General features: G+C 43.2%; 1 protein-coding gene across 1 annotated transcript; it reads right to left on the bottom strand.

Annotated features, from left to right (window-relative positions):
• Positions 1-1,396: 1,396 nt before the first annotated feature.
• Positions 1,397-17,483, bottom strand: RILPL2 (Rab interacting lysosomal protein like 2). The gene is made up of 4 exons (XM_074205441.1): positions 16,957-17,483; positions 11,370-11,521; positions 3,763-3,870; positions 1,397-1,588 (listed from the first exon to the last, which is right to left on the bottom strand). The coding sequence occupies exons 1-4, from the start codon at positions 17,332-17,334 to the stop codon at positions 1,558-1,560; spliced, it is 669 nt and encodes a 222-aa protein (XP_074061542.1). The 5' UTR covers positions 17,335-17,483; the 3' UTR covers positions 1,397-1,557.
• Between the last annotated feature and the right edge of the window lie 1,946 nt (positions 17,484-19,429).

Genomic DNA, 19,429 nt, shown 5'->3' with positions numbered 1-19,429 from the left:
CCACAGCTCATAAAGGAGCCAGCTGTGACTTGAGCTAGGGTCTCCCACCTCTGATTATGGCTCATTATGGAAGAGAGCATCTCCTTGTCTCTACAAAGGTGATAGGCTAGCTAGATGGTGCCATACAAATTTGGCCTCAGATGCTTACTAGCTGTGGGACCTTGGGCAAGTTATTAAACCTCTGCTTGCCTTAATCCATTGGAGGAGGAAATGGAAACTACTCTAGGATCTCTGCTAAGGGCAATATGGTCCATAGGGTCACAAAGAGTCAGATACAACTGATCAACGAGGTTAGGTAAATTGCATAAAATAAGGTAAAATCCAGAGCTATTTCACACCTGGAGAAGAGATATCTGCACAGGATTCAGGTGAAGTCTAGGAGAGGAGACCTTCCCTACTGATGACATGCATTTGCCCTCTTTCCACCCTCTGGCTTGATACTAATGCCACCTTTAAAACAAGTTACAGAAGGTTAAAAAACTCATTTTATTTGTCTCAGTACAAAATCTTAAAAAAAGTTATTAGAGCAGCCAACACATGGTGATGAAGAGGAAAAGAGCAGATTCTCACTTCCACGGTACTGGATTCAAATCCTTGCTTTAACACCTTAGTGCCTGTGTAACCCTGGGCAAGTCAGTTCAACATTTTGGGCTTCCCTTTTTCATCTGTAAAAATGAGTGGGCTAGACAAGATGACTTCTGGCCTTCCTCCTAGCCTGAAGTCCCCAAAGGTTATAACCAGTGACATTTATTTATATTTAACATGGGGACTTTGTGTCCTTTTGGTGGACAATTTTCCCCTGCTGCCCCATGTGGGCATGGCTCAGTGTCTTCTAAAGCTTTTCTTTCTCCTAATGCCTAGAGAGGCATTTTTAGGAGTTTAATAAGAATCTGCTGACTTTTAATTGGCTTTTATAGTAAAAAATGGAAGCAGCCAATTCTGGGGCGATGTCATTGGGACACTAGCCATCTCCCTGAAGACTAGTCGGAGTACCCCAAAACCTATCAGCAGCACAGCTTGAAAGACAAAATGGATGTGGATGTCATGGGATATACATTTGACATGTGAGGAAACCGATGCCTAAAGAAGGTAAGTGACCCATCCAAGGTCATGGGTTCAATGGGACAATTTTAACTGCTCTGACTGACCCTTCTGGATGTGAGACCTCCAGAGTCTGAGAACAGATGGACTTTGGGGACTTTAAAGTGGAAAAGGACCATCAGTGGGATCACATAGCCCAAGTCCCTAAGTCCTACAACTGGAGAAACTGAAATCCGGTAAAAGGGAAGTGCCTTGCCCATAGTCACTAAGGCAAAATTCAAACTCAGGTCCTCTGACTCAAAATCCAGTGTTCTTTCTTCCCACTAGTCTCTCTTAAGTGAGAGCCAAGGGTAAATTAAACAGGGAAAAACAACATCATTTATTTCCTTCTCAAACCTTTTTTAAGGGAAAATAAATCAGCAACTCTGATTATCTACACATGGCACAATAAAGGCATCCTTGGGTCTTCAATGCTGACCACACCACCATGTCCCACAAAGGCTTGAAGGGTCAGGATCAGGTTCGCTTCCCTGACCTAAAAGAGAAGCTGGGACAGAAGAGCAGCAGTCAGGGAGAGCCAAGCCCCAAGACCATCCTAGGCAGAAGGGCCTCCTAATACTGAGCTGAGCATGCCCTGTCTCAGTTTCCCAGAAATGCTCACCAGACTGAGAATAGCCCAAGGCCTCTCTCTTCACTAGGAAGTTCAGGTGCCTTTTCTCCAAGTCTTTGCTCTCAGGTCCTTCTCAATAGATACGGTTACTATGCCTACCAAGCTAAGGAGTTCCCGCCCTGAGCTATTCGCATAGAGAATGGGGCAGGATTGGGCATCTCAGGGACATCCAGCATTCCAGAAGGAAGAGATTACCTGTTAATGCAGGTTGGTACCCTCAACCTCTAACTAATAGAGGAGGTGACTTCTCCAGGATAACCAAAACTGGTAGATGTCAGAGGTGGGAACAGAACCCAGGTCTGGTGACTCTGAGGCCAGCTCTCTATCCACTACACTACACAGGCTGCCTACCTGTGGGCCCATCCTCTCCCTTGCCCCTAGTGTCTCCCCTCTCCCTATCTCACCTTTTCTCTCTTGTCCATCTTTTTCTCTCTCCTCTCCCTCATATCTCTCTCCTCTCTTCTCCCTCCTCTCTTTTCCCTCTTTTCTCTCTTCCTGTTTTTCTCTCCCTCTCCTCTCTCCTATCTCTCCCTCTTTTCTCTCCTCTCTCTTCCTCTGTCTCTCTCCCTCTTTCCTCCTCTCTTCGCATTTTCTTTCTCCCTCTTTTTCTTCTCCCTCTCCCTTCCCCCCTCTCCTTTCTGTCTCTTTCTCTTTTCCCCACTCTTTTCTCTCAGTCCTCTTCTCTTCTGTCTTCTTTCTCATTTCTCTCTCCCTCTCTTCTCTTTCTCTCTCCTCCCACTTCTTTCTCTCTCTTTTCTAGCTGTTACCCTCTCTTTCCCTTTCCCCTCTCTTCTCTCTCCCTCTTTTCTCTTTTCCTCTCTCTCTCCCTCTCTTCCCCACTCTTTTGTTTCAGTTTTCTCTCTTCTCTGTCTTCTCTTCTTCATTTTTCTCTCTCCATCTCTTCCTCTCTCCTTCCTCTCTTCTCCATGTCTATTCCCATCTCTTTCTCTTTTCCCTCTCTCTCCTCTTCTCCCTCTCCCTACCTTTTCCCTTTTCTTCTATCTCTCTCCCTCTCTTCCCCTTTTCTCTCTCATCCTTCTTCTCTGTATTCTCCCTCCCTTTTCTTTCTTCTTCCTCTGTCTCTCTCCCTCTCTTCTCTTCTTCTCTAGCTTTTTTCTCTTTCATCTCCTCTTTTCTCTCCTCTTTCTATTCTATCTCTGTTCCTTCCCCTCTCTCTTTTTTCCTCTCTCTGACTCTCATAGCATTTTATATTCCTTTTCTGCATATGTTATAACATTTATTATATTCATTTGTATACATCAATTTATTAAGCATCTAGTATATTCCAGATTTTTCCAAAGGTCAGATTATTGTTCCTGCCTTCAAGGAGCCCCCATTCTACTGGAAGAAACAGTGTACAAATAGCTCCATACACTCAGGATCTAATCAGTAGAAGAGGAAGGGGAGCTGGGGCGGGGAGGACTGGCTTCTTGCCAAAGGTTGGATTGAGTCGACAGGAGGAGACAGAAGGAAACAGGGGGAGGAAAGAGAGAGGTCCCCCATATTAGGACACCCTGGAGTCAGCAGATGAAATGTCCTCAGAGAACAGCAAAAAGGTCAGTACTGGAGGGGTCACAGAAGGGAGGAAAGTGCAAGAAACCTGGACAGCTACAGAATCCATCCCCCATCCTATTGCTGATAAACTGACCCTTTAGAATAAGCTCATTCTTTAGAGAGGCTGAGAGGTGATGTGGATGAGATCAGAGAGACCTGGGTCTGTCCTTCCTCAGTGGGGCAGCTTGCTGAGGTTTCAGAGTCCCCCATCTCTCTTTGTCTGATCTGCCTAATGAAGAGAGCATATGCCAAAGCCCAAAGCATTGTAGCATCAACCCCAAAAGAGACCTCCCATCTGGTAGGGGAGTTGACCCGAATAGGTCTCTGGATCTCCAGGAACAGGAAATCACCCCCGACCCAAACACTCCTTGTCAGGGCAGATAGTCCCTGTACAAGCAGGAAAGGATCCAGTCATTTTTCTTCTCAGGTGATTGGCCCTTGGACTCTATTGCTTCCCCATAATGCCCCAGGGGTCAGGTAGGCAGTGGATCACTCACAGCTTCCTGATGATCGTTTTCTCCTCTTTTCCTCCTTTTGGATCTGTGGTAACGAAGACTTTGGAGTCTCTTCTTTCCACTTGGCTTTTATTCGGTGGAATGAGCCCACTAGATGAAGGGGAGAAAAGAAATGGGTGACTTTTCATTTGGACTCTCAACTCTAATGAGACAACTGGGTGATGAAAATGTTAGACCTAGAGTAAGAAAGATCCAAGTTCAAATCCTGCCTCATATACTTATTAGATGGAGTCTGGGCATGCTCTTGATCTTTCCTTAGTTTCTTCTTCTGTAAAGTGGGGATAATGGTAGCCCCATCTCACAGGGTTGCTGTGAGGATCAAAAGCACTTTACAAATATTAAATGTTATTAATAATAAATGGCATGAAACTGAGTTATGTGGCACACACACAAACACACACACACACACACACACACACACACACAAGCTATTCCTTAGTAACCCATCTTCCAGAGCAGTTCAAAGTCCAGGAACCAACCCCCTCCCAGCCATGACCTGAGGACACTTCTCTTTGAAGAATGTTCTCTTCAACAAAACAAACCCTTAAAAATGTGGGTGGTGTGCAGGAAAATATTTCTCCCATTTCTTTCTCCGCCCCTTCTACCCTCTCCATCCTGTCCTCATTTTTGCCCAGGCTCTTCACAGCCTTCTTAGGCCTGGCTGGGCAACATGCCTTATCTCTCACTCACAGTCCCTCACAAGGAAGTTAATGTCCTCTTTCATGCTTCAAGGACTTGGTCTTCAAAATAAGAATTTGGGCCTGAATCATATGGGTAATTGGCTCAGCTTGTGTCTATGAAGATGCAGCCCCATATGTTTTTCTATATCATGACAAACTGAATAACTGATTTTCAGACTTTGACATGTCATCTCCTACCTCTGAGTACTTGCCTTCTTCATCTCCATCTTTCAGAATCTATTTTTATCCCTTCAAGGCTCAGCTCAGGTGAAGGTGTGAAGCCTTCGGGTGACCCAGATGAAACTACTTTCTTCTCACATTTTTTTTTTTAGGTTTTTGCAAGGCAAATGGGGTTAAGTGGCTTGCCCAAAGCCACACAGCTAGGTAATTATTAAGTGTCTGAGACTGGATTTGAACCCAGGTACTCCTGACTCCAAGGCTGGTGCTTTATCCACTGCGCCACCTAGCCGCCCCTCTTCTCACATTTTTTCAAGAGTAACTTTGTGTTGATTTCTCTACTGTTCCCCCTTCGCAACACCACCCCCTACCCTGTTAGCCAAGATTTCCAGTTGAGGCCCCTTTCTCATCTGAAATCCCTCAGATGCTTCGATATACTATCTCTCATGTAAAGATGTGCACGCTGCCCCCGCCCCCCCACTCCTTGTTCAGGCAAATTCCTGTATATGCACAACTGATCCCATCCCCTCATACCCTCTCCAGCACATTGCCCCCTCTATCATCCTCATCCTCTCATTTAACTTCAGTCTCCCTATCTATTGGCTTCTTCCATACTACCTACAAACGGACAATTAGATGGTGCAGTGGCCTTGGAGTCAGGAGGAAGGGAGTTCTAATATGACCTCAGACATTTAATTCTTACAAGCTGTGTGAAGGCAAGTCACTTAACCCTGGTTTGCCTCCAATCTGGGGTCATCTCCAGTCAGGATGATTCGTATCTGACCCCTGGACCCAGACTCTGGAGGAGAATGTAGGGCTGGTGATTTAGCACAGTGCCCCGCCCCCACTCAAACCCAATTCATGTGCTTGTCATGGCAACACCTCCCTGATGTCATGGTCTTCAAAAATGAAGGACAAAAACATTATATCAGCTACAAACATACTTATGTTTCCCCATCTTTAAAAACTTCACTTGATTTTATGATTCTCACTATTTCCCTAGCTCTCTCCTCTCCTTTATAGCTAAACTCCTTAAGAAAACCAGTTAAAAATCACTGCTTCCACTTTCTCTCCTTTCCCTTGCATTGCCAGCTAAAGACTTTGCCTGTTCATTTGGCTCATGGTCAACTACTCAACTGAAACTGTTCTCCAGTTACCAAAGATCTGGTCATTGCCAAATTCAATGGCCTGTCATTATTTCTGACCTCTGCAGCTTTGGTATTGTTGATCACCATGTCGTGTTTGTGTGTGTGTGTGTGTGTGTGTGTGTGTGTGTGTGTGTGTGTGTGTGTGTAAGAGAGACAGACAGACAGAGAGAAAGAGGGAAACAGAGAGTGAAACTACTTCCTCCTGGACTTCCTTCTGTCCTCCTGTTCTTTTTGCTGGTTCTTTAGACTTTTACTGGACTTGTCTAGGTCTGATGTTGGGTATTTCTGTGGGCTCTCCTCCCTCTTGGTTTTCTCTCTTGGTGATCTCATCAATTCCCTGGAGTTCCATTATCATCTCTATTAAGATGACTCCCAGATTTCTCTAGCCCTAGTCCCTTAGTCTCTCTGCTTGGTCACAGTCACATATTCTCACCTGCTTCTTGGGCATTCAACATGTCCAAAATAGGTTAAATTAGGAGTTTTTGTTATGTAACTCATATTTTACTTTTTCCAATTACAACTAAAAATGGTTTTCACCATTCATTTTTATAAGATTTTGAGTTCCAATGTTTTCTCCCTCCCTTCCTCCTTTTCCCTCTCCACAAAATGGTTTTACAATTTGATATGGGTTTTATACATGTGCAATCACTTTAAACATATTTCTACATTAGTCATCAACATGCCCCAAATCAATTATTATCTTTTATTATTTTATTTTATTATCTCATTACCTTTTTTCTAGAACTAACCTATCCCATCCCTCACTCCCCCATTCCTGTTAAGAATACCACCATCCTATGAATCACCCAGGCCTGACATTTTTTTTGAGACAATTGAGGTTAAGTGACTTGCCCAAACTCATATAGCTACTAAGTATCTGAGGTCCTCCTGACTCCAGTGCCAGTGCTATCTATCTAGCTGCCCTCTGGTCCTGAAGTCTTTTTTTTTTAAGGGTTTTTTTTTTTTTTGCAAGGCAAATGGGGTTAAGTGGCTGGCCCAAGGCCACACAGCTAGGTAATTATTAAGTGTCTGAGACCGGGTTTGAATCCAGGTACTCCTGATTCCAGGGCCGGTGCTTTATCCACTGTGCCACCTAGCCACCCCGGTCCTGAAGTCTTAATGCCAACCTTAATTCCTCTTTTTCATTTCACATATCTAAATCTATAGCCAAATATTATTTCCACCTTCCCAGTGACTTCCCACTCCCACAATCACTGCCTGAGCTCAGGTCACTCTCACCTTGCCTTCAAACAGATACCAGGGTTATTTTTCTAAGATATAGATCTGACCAAATCATTCCCCACCTCTAGGATCAAATATAAACCCCTTGGTTTGGCATTTAAAACTTGATAACCCACCCCTTCCTCCCATTTTATCCTTCTTTTCCTTGCTCCTATCTATGAACTCTGTGATTCAGGTGAATGGGTTTCTTTGTGGTTCCTTGAACACAGCCTCGACCAGACATCGCCACTCTCCCCATCTAGAAACATTCTTCTTCCTCTGTTCTGCCTCTGTGTCCTGTTCTTCAAGGTTCAGCCTAAATTCTGTCTTCTGTAGGAAGCTGTTCCCCAGTCTTTCCAGTTGCTAATACCCTCTCCAATGAAAATAGTGAGGAGGGTTGTGTGACATCAGAGGAGATGGGGGTAGTGGGGCTGGAGTCAAGGGAGTGTGAGTTGGAATCCTGCCGGACACCTCCTAACTGTGTGACTCTGTCACTTAACTCAAATAGACTCAGGTTAGTCAGCCACTTATATTGTCTCCCAGCCTCTGTTTCTCCATCTCTAAAATGGGGATGGCACTAACAGCCACCTCCCAGAGTGATCATGAGGATTCAGGGAGATAACACATATAAGTGTTTGGCAAATCTAAAAGTACTAAGGAGATGCTAGATATTATTATTTCAGATTGTCTTTCTCTACTCTACACTGTAGATTCACCCCCAATGATTATTCCTTGAGGGCACGGACCAGTTTTTTATTTTCTTCGTTCTCCAGCACCTTTAATCAATGCAGTTAAATGAATAGAGCTCCTAGAGTCAGGAAGATTCATTTTCCTGAGTTCAGATCTAGCCTCAGATACCTGTAGCCCTGGACAAGTCCCTTCACCCATCTTGCCTCAGTTTCCTCATCTGTAATGTTAGCTGGAGAAGGAAATGGCAAACCACTCCAATATCTTTGCAAGAAAACCCCAAATAGGGTCAACAAAGAATTGGACACGACTGAATAAAATGACTGAACAACAAACAATTGATTGACTCACAGAGTCACAAGCTTTAAAGGTCATCTTATCTAATTCTCTTCATTGACAGCTAAGGAAACTCAGGCACAGAAAGATTACTGACTTGCCCAAAGTGGCACAGCCAGTTCATGCAGTTTGGATTCAAGTCAAATCCAACTCTCTTTCCCTATTATCCCCCTCAGGTGCTATGGAGGCAAAGGGAAAGGGGTTCAACATTTTCCCTCTCCATGCATGAGTAACTCCATCTTCAAATAAGCCTCTTGTTCAGTGGAAAATGGGCAGTCCTGCCCACAGAGTTACCCCACTATGCCTGTCCTGCAGTAAAACAAAGTCACCTTGATCTGTTCACCCTTTGTCAACTAAAGATTAGATAGTCCCCATCCTACCTCTAAGACTGCCTTAGTTGACTTTGCTTTCAATATTTTTGGTTTCCAACAAGAGATTTATTGATAGTAGACTATTTGTAATCTCTTTATAGAAACAGTTGTCAGGGCGGCTAGGTGGCGTAGTGGATAAAGCACCAGCCTTGGAGTCAGGAGTATCTGGGTTCAAATCCAGTCTCAGACACTTAATAATTACCTAGCTGTGTGGCCTTGGGCAAGCCACTTAACCCCATTTGCCTTGCAAAAACCAAAAAAAAAAATGAAAAATGAAACAGTTGTCAAGTAACTGACCTCTCTCTCTCTCTCTCTCTCTCTCTCTCTCTCTCTCTCCCCCCTTGTAAACATTTTAGAAATCACAAAATCTTAGAGTTGGAAGACATCATCTCAGTGATCATCAGGCCCAAACTACAATTTCCCTTCCATACATCATAGGGATCAGGAGCATAGCAGTTATACCCCACTGTTGGGAGCCAGGGTCTCTAAGCTGTTTGACACAGTTGCAGCAAGAAGACTCAAGGCAGTCACACTGCCTGATGGAACAACATTTCCTTCTTCAATATATATATATAGGGATTTCATGCATACCACTATTTATAGGTTTATTATTGATTACAATATTTACTCACCCTAATACTGGAATGACTATAAAGGAAGGATTTCAGAAAAATTCCTTGAATAAAACAGATTGTAAACTCTGTCTAAATTTAACAGGACTGCCTCTCCCTGAGGCATACAAAAGCCTTCAACATTATGAAATCTCTGGAAAACCCAGCACTGGGAATTCCAAGGAGATGCCAGAATATATACGGGAAAAGATGGGTCAAATAGAATTCCAGGGAAATTAATAGTTTTGCTCCCCTTACCATACACAGGAATATATATGAAAAAGATGGTAAGAAAATAGTTAGTACAGGTGACCAATATGTGAACTCCAGCAGCCTTAGTTTCATGGGAAAGAATAAAAAAGTCACAGAAACTGTGGCTTCTACCAACTAGGCCAGAAAGAAAAATTGATTATTGTAAGAGTTAATGGATGGGTGGACAAGCATAAAGACCCTCACTACAGACTGTTAAGGAAGTATATCAAAAAACATTACCTACACAAAAAATATAAAAAACTTTCCATTAAAAGAACTGCTTAATTAATAACTTTAAATGAATTAACAATTATACAATATAGTAATAAATATGGTAACAGACAGGTCAAGGTCATCATGGTCTGAGTAGGGATAAGAAATTAATTAACTATATGATTATTACTTAAACTTGTAATCACATGATTAAAACTTGTAACCATATGAATTATATGATTGTTGATGAAAATTGTACACTCTTGTAACCAAGGAAATGATCTCAGCTTGCTTGCTTGAAACATACATGATTCTGAAACTATAAAAATAAATCCAAGCAGCTGACAGTCAATCAACCTGCTCCTGCCTATACCCATTTGTTGACTCAACTCATTTCGCCAACATCATAGGAATCAGGAGCATAGCAGTTATACCCCACCACTCCCAATCCTGAGTTCTGGAAAATCCAAAAAAATTTTTTTGATCCTTCCTTCATACCAGAGAAGAAGTCTGATTTTTTTTTCATTTTTCTTTCCTTATTGTAGTAAAGTTTGGGTTATGTTATTTGGGTTATATGCAGATTCCACAAAACTCCCCCAATTTCTTAATTTCTTATGCTGACCTGTGATATACTAAACTGTGATAGGGAAAGTCTCAATGTGGAAGAGAGTCCTGTACCTAAACAGAAAATTCCTCTCTATTATCCCCAAGAAATAATGGGAAACTTACTATTTCTTGAGGTCCATTGTTCTTCCTAACTTTATTAAGATTATTTTCTGAAACATGCCAACCACATCCAAATAAAAAACACTATGGAGTCTTATCCAGAGCAAAACATACTATGTTCACTTTTTAAAACCTTCCAGTCCCCCCCCTTTAGTTCTAATTCCTCTTTCACAACATGTTAAACATAATTGTACATGTAGAACCTATATCAGATTGCTTGCTGCCATAGGAGAAGGGGGAGGGAAAGGAGAGTGGTAGAAAAATGTGGAACTGAAAAACTGACAAAAGGATGAATGTAGAAAACTACTTTTGCAGGTAATTGGAAAAAATAAATATTTTTTTAAATAAGTTTTTTTCCAAAATAAATCTAAATTTCTCTCTCCTTAACTTCTACTCACTGTTTCCTAAGGGCCCTGGCTGGCCAGCCATGCTTTCCTTTCTGGCTTTTAATATCAAGCTCCCTGACCCCGTGCTGGCTCTCTGCTCTCATTGGTGAATTCTCTCTAGTTCTTTACATTTTGAGGAGGGCACCAGGTCTCCCAGCTCAGTTTCTGACTTTCTGATCCTTAATACCATCTTCTCCCATGGGTACCACTCCCTAGCTTTTTAAACTCCCTTTTGTCTCTATCTTCCTCCATTAGAAGTAAGCTCCTTGAGGATAAGGACTGCCCTGCTTATATTTGTATTTCCAATGTTTAGCACAACTGGCCCACTGTAAGGGTTTAATAAATATTTATAGTAACTGCATGTCCCTAATTCTGAAACTGAGCAGATCAACTCTAGTCCCTCTTCCTTCCACATGACAGCCCTTTAAATAGTTTAAGACACATCTGTATCTGTGGTTAATGGCACTAAATGGGCCTGCAATTCATTCTGGGGTGGAATCAGAGAAGAATAGAATCAGGGAGGCCTTCATATGGGAGGCAGCTGGGCATGGAAAGGGGCAGGACATAGCTAGCATCTCAGTTTCCTATTTTAACAATAATTTCTGCTACCTAGATACTATCATTATTCCTATATTGCTGAAAGACTGAAGCTGCTATCAGTACCCCCCCCCTCTAAATTTAGGTGCCCTAGGGCTCTGCCTCAGACACAGTACCCAAGGTTCAGCTCTGTGTAAGGAGGAGGATCTCTAGACACAGGTTGACCACCATGGGCTACCCCTACCTTTTGTAGCACTGGAGCTCTTCCTGAGCCACCAGCAACTGGGATTTAAGCTTGTTCCGTTCATGTAGCACATCTCGGAGTTCCTGCATTGTAAATCGGGGGCGGTTGGGGTCTGTCAGATCCACTATAACTTTGTTGGTCCCAGGGTTCACCTGTAAAACCGAAAACAAGTGGCCTGATTTCCTCTTATTGGAGGAGTAAGAGGGAGGGGAGAAGGGAAGTGAGAGAAGAAGGGGAAGGCAGGTGGGAACCCCATTTTCTAGGAGACTGAAAGACATCTGCATTGATTTTGTTATTTGAGGGATCTAGGTTTCTCAACTCTTCAAACTTCATAGAAATGAAGGGTGAAAGGCTTTTCAAAGTATTATTTTAACTTCACTTTGTTATGAGAATAAATTGACCAATCTAAAGGTATTTATTAAATTCCATTTATTAGACACCAAGAAATTGGGTTCTGGGGTATAAAGAAAGAAAGGAACCAAAGTTTGCCTTCAGGGAGATTACTCTAATGGGAGTAATAACAATTGTTGGACTCCTAGGTGGTGCCATAATGCATAGAGAGTCAGGAAGACTCATATTCCTGAGTTCAAATCTGACCTCAGTTGTGGGATCCTAGGCAAGTTATATATTTTTACCCTATTTGACTCAGTTTCTTCCTCTGTTTAAAAATGTTTGATTCTAAAAAATGTTTGTGTTGGTAAAACCTGAATAATCCACAAGTTTAATGACTCCTAGGACAAATATTCTCTAAGAACTAGGAAAGGTCTAAAAAGACAGTAAAGTACAGACTCAGGTTCAAATTCTGCCTCTTATACATATTGGCTATGCACCCTGGGAAGTTATTTAACATCTAAGAGTATCAGTTTACTCAACTATAAAATAGGATAATATTGACACAGAATGTTAGAAAATGATAATGACCAACCTTGGCCCCGAAGAAGAGTTATGAAAAGACTCCCTTCCCCACTTCTTTGTTGAGATGGGGCATAATGAATATTGAGTACTGAATAGAACATCAGAATTTTTTGCTATATTAATATAACTGAAAAAATCCCCCCCTCCCTTTTTTGATTCTTTATTATAAAGGATAGTTCTTTGGGAAGAAAAGGGTATGTTTGGGGGGTGGCTAGGTGGCACAGTGGATAGAGCACCGGCCCTGGAGTCAGGAGTACCTGAGTTCAAATCCAGCCTCAGACACTTAAGTAATAATTATCTAGATGTGTGGCCTTGGGCAAGCCACTTAACCCCATTGCTTTACAAAAAAAAATTTAGAAAAAAGAGGGTATGTTGGCGCCTGCTCAGATGGCTCCTGAGACTTGATTGTTGAATTTTTCAATGTAAGCATTTATACCTCAGAAATGACAAATGCTACAAACAAAGGCTTGATTTATTGTTTTGTTATTGTTTTATCAATAAAGCAATTTAATTTTTTTTCTTTTTGGTTAAGCGATTTGCCCCACATAATGAAGTGTCTGAGGTAGAATTTGAATTTGGGTCCCCCTGATTCCAAGAGTGGTACTCTATCCATAACTGCCCCACAGATAAAATTTAAATGTACATTCTGCCCACATTTTTTCCTAAGAAAGATGCTTGTTAAATATTTACCACAACACTACCAGAAGAAAATAATTTTGGAAAAGGCAAATGATATCAAAGGGAAAATATCAATAAAAATGTGGATAGCTTACTCTAAGCCATTTAGTAAAGATACTGTGAAGACCAAATTGGATCATGTCTGTAAACTACTTTGCAAATCTTGACAAATTATGAAAATATTAGACACAATTAAATGACTATGATTTCTCCTATGTGTAATTAATTTATCATCCCTTAAAAGTAACTGAAAACCCACAGAATGGATTTCATCTTCCAAGGGAAGCAAGAAAGCAGTGGAATAGTGCCAAGAGGACTGAAATTGGTTTCAGCAGATCGGAGACAAATACTGACTCATGGGTCATTGGGCAAGTCCCTAAGTATATTAAGAAAAAAGGGAGGGGTGGCTAGGTGGCCATGTGAATAGAGCACCTGCCCTGGAGTCAGGAGTACTTGAGTTCAAATCTGGCCTCAGACATTTAATAATTACTGAGCTATGTGGCCTTGGGCAAGCCACTTCACCCCATTTGCCTTGCAAAATCCTTAAAAGAAAAAAGGGAAAAGAAGAAGTATATAGTTATTTATTTTTAATATATTTATTTATTTTCCCAACTGGATTAAAGATTGTTTTCAACCATCACTTTTTAGTCAAGTTTTGAGTTCCACATTTTTCTCTCTCCCTTCCTTCCCTCCCTTCTCCCTTTGTCAGAGAGCAATCTATGAGTTATACATGTATAACTATGTTAAACATAGATCCATATTAATCATGTTATGAAAGAAGAATCAGAACAAAAAGGGAAAAAAACCATGAGGGGAAAAAAATCATAGAATACAAAATTTTAAAATGGAAAATAGTAAGCTACGATCTGTATTCAGCCTCTACAGTTCCTTCTCTGAATGTAGATGGTATTTTCCATCAGTCTTTTAGAATCGTCTTTGATTATTGTACTGCTGAAATCATAGTTGATCATCACACAATGTTTCTGTTAATGTATACAATGGAACAAGTATTTAATAAGTATCTACGGCACAACAGATACTTGTGCAAAGCAGCTTTAGAGTTATTTTTCTCATTTGATCTCAAAACAACCTTGTGAAGTTGTATTATTATCCCTCATTTTATGATTGAGGAAACTGAGGCAAACAGGGCTAAGTGACCTGCCTCAGATACTTAATAATAATTCCCTAGCTGTGTGGCCTTGGGCAAGCCACTTAACTCCACTGCCTTGCAAAAAAAAAAAAAAAAATGATGAGTGGCCAGACTTTAGAGGAACTTGGAAAGATTTATATGAGCTGATACAAAGTGAAATGAGCAGAACCAGAAGAACATAGTTCACAGTAGCAGCAACACTGTGTCATAATCAACTATGAATGATTTAGTTCTCAACAACACAACGATCTAAGACAATTCCCAAGGATTCATGAAGGAAAATGCTATACACATCCATAGAAAGAACTGATGGACCCACAACACACCTAACATACATAATAGACACTCAGTAAAATCTAGGTAACTTGATCAGTTGAAGAGACTGAATATGTTTAACTTCGAAGGAATGAAGAATTTCTTCAGCACTGTACTAAACACCAGGGATACAAACAGCAAAATTAGACCTGTTTTCAAAGAGCTCACATTCTTCTGGGGGAGACTTAAAAGTCTGGGGGACCTGGATAGTTGCCTTCAAGTATCTGAAAGTGTGTCCTTTGTAAAAATGGATTAGATGTTCTACTTGGCTCCAGAGAGTAGAACAAGGCTCTGTGGGCTGGGGTGAATTAATGTTAGGAAAACTCCTCCTAAAAACTGAAGTTACTCTAATATGGAATGGGATGCTTGGGGGGCAGAAGGGTAGGGACTGGCTCTCCCCTTCTTTTTTTATTTTATTTTTTTGGTCTTGGAAAATTTTGCCTTTATTAATGCAGCCTAAGATTAAATTAATTTTGGGAACTACATCACACACCAATTTACAATGAGCAGGAAGTCCAAGATAACCCTGAGAATTTCTTCAAATGAACTATAGTAGCTTTGCCCTTGTACAGTTGATTCTTAGAATGGCTCTCCCCTTCTTAAGGGACTTTAAGCAGATGACCATTGGTCAGGTGTGTTTGATGGGGGTGGGGTGGGGGTTGTTGATGACTAGGTTCCAATCAACTCAGGGATTTGGATCCTCTCCAGGTCAGCACCTTATCAAAATGCCTTGTAAAATGTGTAAATAACAGGATGTCTAACAAATCTGTGCAAGCTAGGAAGGTCTGTGACCCTCATTCTTGGTGTAGTGCAAGACCCAACACCTTTTCCCTTATCCTACGAGAAGTACTTCCCCTGCGTCTCAGAGATGTCTTTCAACTTTGATAGGGGGAAGAGCCTTTCTGAATTCTGTGAAACTGCCCAGTAGTCTGGCATTGGCTTAACCTGTCTAGCTCAGGGACATTCAGGCGTTACAAGTCTGCCCACGCCTCTAGAGACAAGAGACTCTTAAGACTCTTCTAGCAGAGATGACCAAGGGCCTCTTTGATGAGCCGCCCGGAAAGCTCAGATAAACAGAGCTGCTCTCTATGACCCTAATTTCCTGCCACATTCTACAACATAGAGCATGCATCTCATCTGCTGCATTATGGGAATACCCAGTGTGGCCCATACAGGAAACTGATAGAATGGATATTTAAAGCCTTCTCACTACTGGCTGCATAGTTAACACAGCTCTCCTTCCCAGATAAACTACCCAGTCTCTGGACTTCCACCAAAGACACTTAATGAGCTTAGATGTGCAAGGTCCTCAATGAATCTTGACAGAAGTTGGCTAGCGCTGGCTGAGACTTACAATTATACACTCTTCAGAACATGTCTGATGTGTTGGGCTCAGTCTAGACTCCATATTTTAGGAAGGACATTGGCAGGGGTAGCTAGGTAGTGCAATGGATAGAGCACCCGTCCTGTAATCAGGAGGACCTGAGTTCATAATCCTGCCTCAGACACTTAATAATTACCTAGCTCTGTGACCTGGAGCAAGTCACTTAACCCCACTGTTTTGCCCCTCCCCCCAAAAAAGGAAGGACATTGGCAAACCTAGAAGGGCTACTGAATGTGGTCAGGGAGCCTAGAGATCATTCCTGCTGGGAAAAGAGGAGTGAAAGGAGCTGGGAAAGGGGAGAATTGGCCTTGAGAAGATTCAGAAGAAGCAGGATAGCTATCCAGGGCCCAATTCCATCATTTTACAGGTGAAGACCTTGAGGCTGGAGAAGGGAAATGAATTCATTGCGCAAGGTCACACAGATAGTAAGTGGTTGTCCAAGCTCCATTTGAAGACCTCCAGTACAGCAGGCTGCAGGTACCTCACCCATTTTCAGACAGCTCTAAAGAAGTTCTCCCTCATTTTGAATCCAAATCTTCCTCCCTGTAATTTCCCCCCAAAACCACTAGCTCTGGGGCCAAGAAGACTAAGTCATCTTCCTGTCACATACTATGCTTCCCCACCCACTGCTTCTGGAAAGAGGATGCTAAGAGACTGCCCTATGGTTCTGCTCACCCATCCCGAGTTTTCTCCAGATTGAGCAGAGTTTTTCGAGAGATCCCTGTCTGAGCTGGCCTCCAGTCCCCTTATCTGCTGCCCGACTTGGACTTCAGAGTACATGCTGAATCCATCGAGATGGGGCAGCTAAATGGCTTAGTGGATAGACGACCAGCACTGGAATTAGGAAGACCAGAGTTTACATTCGGTCTCAGATACTTACTAGCAGTGGAACTTTGGGCAAGTTACTTAACCCCAAGTGCCTCCATAAATAAACAAACGAATGAATAAGTAGTTAAAATAGGAGAATTGGGGCAGCTGGGTGGCCCAGAGGATAGAACACCGGCCCTGGAGTCAGGAGGACCTGAGTTCTAATGCGACCTCAGACACTTAATAATTGCGTAGCTGTGTGACCTTGGGCAACTCACTTAACCCCATTGCCTTAAATAAATAAAAACTTATAGGAGAACTCCATGGGGTGTACATACCTCCTCCGTGTTTGGGGGTTGCCCCTCATTCCTGAGCCCCTCCACCTCCTTTCTAAGGTTATCCCTCTCCATCCTGAGCTCCTCCATTGTCACATTGCAATCGTTCACTAGGGCCTCCAGCATCTCCAGGATCCGCACGATTTTAAACTGCAGCTGGGTCACCCTGGTGGCCACATCCCTGGAGTCCCCAGAGATGGCCATCAGGTCCCTTCCCACCACATAGGAGATGTCGTACACATCCTCGGCTGTCAGCTGGAATGGATTCTTCCCCAGGGCTCCTTCGGGCCCGGTCTCCTCTTCTTCCTCTTCATTTTCATCTCCCTCTCCCTCTTCTTCTCCTTCTCCTACCTCTTTCCCCGGGGAAGGCTTTTTTTCCATGGCTGCCCAGGGGCTGGCTGGCCGGGTCCCCCGGGCCTACGGACCTGGGCCTCCCGGGGCCGGACTTGACTTGTGGCAGCCCCTTCCTTCTAGTCCATTACGCACAACTTCCTTCCTCTGGTTTTAGAATCTTGCAACAGTGCCCGAGTTGGGCTGCCGGGGGTGGGATGTCTGAGGACTGGCCAATCAGGGCAGGCCGGAGGGGTGGGACTAGGGCTGGGGGGCGGAGCAAAGGGAAACGCCGAAAGTAACTGTCCCAGAGGGGAAGCGGGGCTGGGGCCGGGCCGAGGGAGGGGGGTCCTCGGAAAAGCAAGTCTGGAGGATGAGGGGGGCTCGGAGGCCCAAAACGGGCCCTCGGCTGAGGACGCCCCGGGCCAGTGCCGTAGCCTTCTGGGGGGCCGACCCGGCGAGACGGGGAGGAGCTGGTCCCCGCCTAGTAACCGGGACGCGGTCCCGGGGTGCCCATGGTGAGGGGGTGGAGGAAGACGGCAACTTTTTCCTTCCCAGACTCGGCGCGATCAACCGCAAAATTATTATTTCCAGCTATGCGTGGAGATCTGGGTTTCCAAAGGGGGGCGCAAAGGTTATTTTCGACATCTGGCGATCGCGAGGGGAGCACCAGGTGCGGTGGCGTTCTTGGAAAATGAAGCCCCTGCTCTCTTTTTCACTAGCTGGGTGACTCTGAGCAAATCAATGGATGTGTCTCCGCCTTGGTTTTCTCCTCTGTAAAACGGGGCTGGGGGGGGGGGGCATTGGACTGCTTGATCCCTAAGATTCCTTCCATCTCTGGATCCAGTCCTCCTGGACCGGTCTTCCCTTCACTGATAGGAACCCAGCCCTATAGCTACTTCTCACCGTCTGAGGAGCTGGAGGAGTGAGTGAAAAAAAAAACTTTTAAGGCTTTGGTTCAAAGAAAGGCAAAACAAAGTGAGAAATCTCCAGCGTGCAACAAGAAGAGGGGATTTTAACCTTCCTATATGTCCTGGATCCCTTGGTCTAGGTGAAGCCTATAGGACCCTTTCTCAGGGTCCATATTTTGGGTTTTTTCTTTGTTTTTTTTGGGGGGGGGTTAGAAGGCAATGGGGTTCAGTGGCTTGCCCAAGGCCACACAGCTAGGTAATTATTAAGTGTCTGAGACCGCATTTGAACTCAGGTACTCCTGACTCCAGGGTCGGTGCTCTATTCACTGCGTGAGGTCAGATTTTAATTGAAAGAAACTCTACATTTCAGTTAGAGGTTAATGAAAATTAAGAGGTACTTATTCCCCCCCCCCAAGTTCATATACCCCCTTTAATAGATCATGGGGTCCTTTGATAGTTGGTGGCCTTAGGGTAAGAATCCCAGTCTAAAGTCCTCATTTTTGGATGGCTAGGTGACACAGTGGATAGAGCACTGGCCCCAGAGTCAGGAGTACCTGAGTTCAAATCCGGCCTCAGACACTTAATGATCTAGCTGTGTGGCCTTGGGCAAGCCACTTAACCCCATTGCCTTGCAAAAAGCTAAAAAAAATAAAAATAAAGTCCTCATTTTCTAAATAAGAACCCTGGCTGAATGGAGTCTTTTGCTCAGAATCCCAGAATCTCAGAGATGGATCTCAGAAGGCCATGGAGTCCAATATACTAGACACTGGGATTCTCTGATATGTCTGAGTGGGAATGCTTTGGGAGCAAGGCTGGTACTCCATAGACTAGACAGGAAATATCTGAAGAGTGATCAATCAAGACAGGCTCATCTTTAAAGGAAGCTGTTGGATCAGATAATCTTTAGGATTTCTTCCAATTTTAGAATGAAAGGGGAAAAAAAGAAAAAGAAAAAATGAGAAAAAAAGGGCTTACAATGTGCCAAGTACTAAGTGATGAGACTGTAAATATAGGAGGGAAATAGTCCCTGCCTTCAGGAGACTTCCATTCTAATGTGGAGACTATACTAAATAATGGAGTTATGTCAGGGTTTGGGGGGTTGGTTTGGCTTTAACAAATGACACTAAAGAAAAGGCATTGGCATCTGCTTTGCTACTACTGCATGTGTGGTCCAAGGACCATGGGACCTCTTCATCTTATGTGGAACTGAAACCTTCCATAAATCACCTCAAAAT

The sequence above is a fragment of the Macrotis lagotis genome, chromosome X (assembly GCF_037893015.1).
Source record: "Macrotis lagotis isolate mMagLag1 chromosome X, bilby.v1.9.chrom.fasta, whole genome shotgun sequence".
NCBI lineage: Eukaryota > Metazoa > Chordata > Mammalia > Peramelemorphia > Peramelidae > Macrotis > Macrotis lagotis.
The sequence above is the reverse complement of the archived record's forward strand: the minus strand, read 5'-3'. Positions and strand labels throughout refer to the sequence as shown.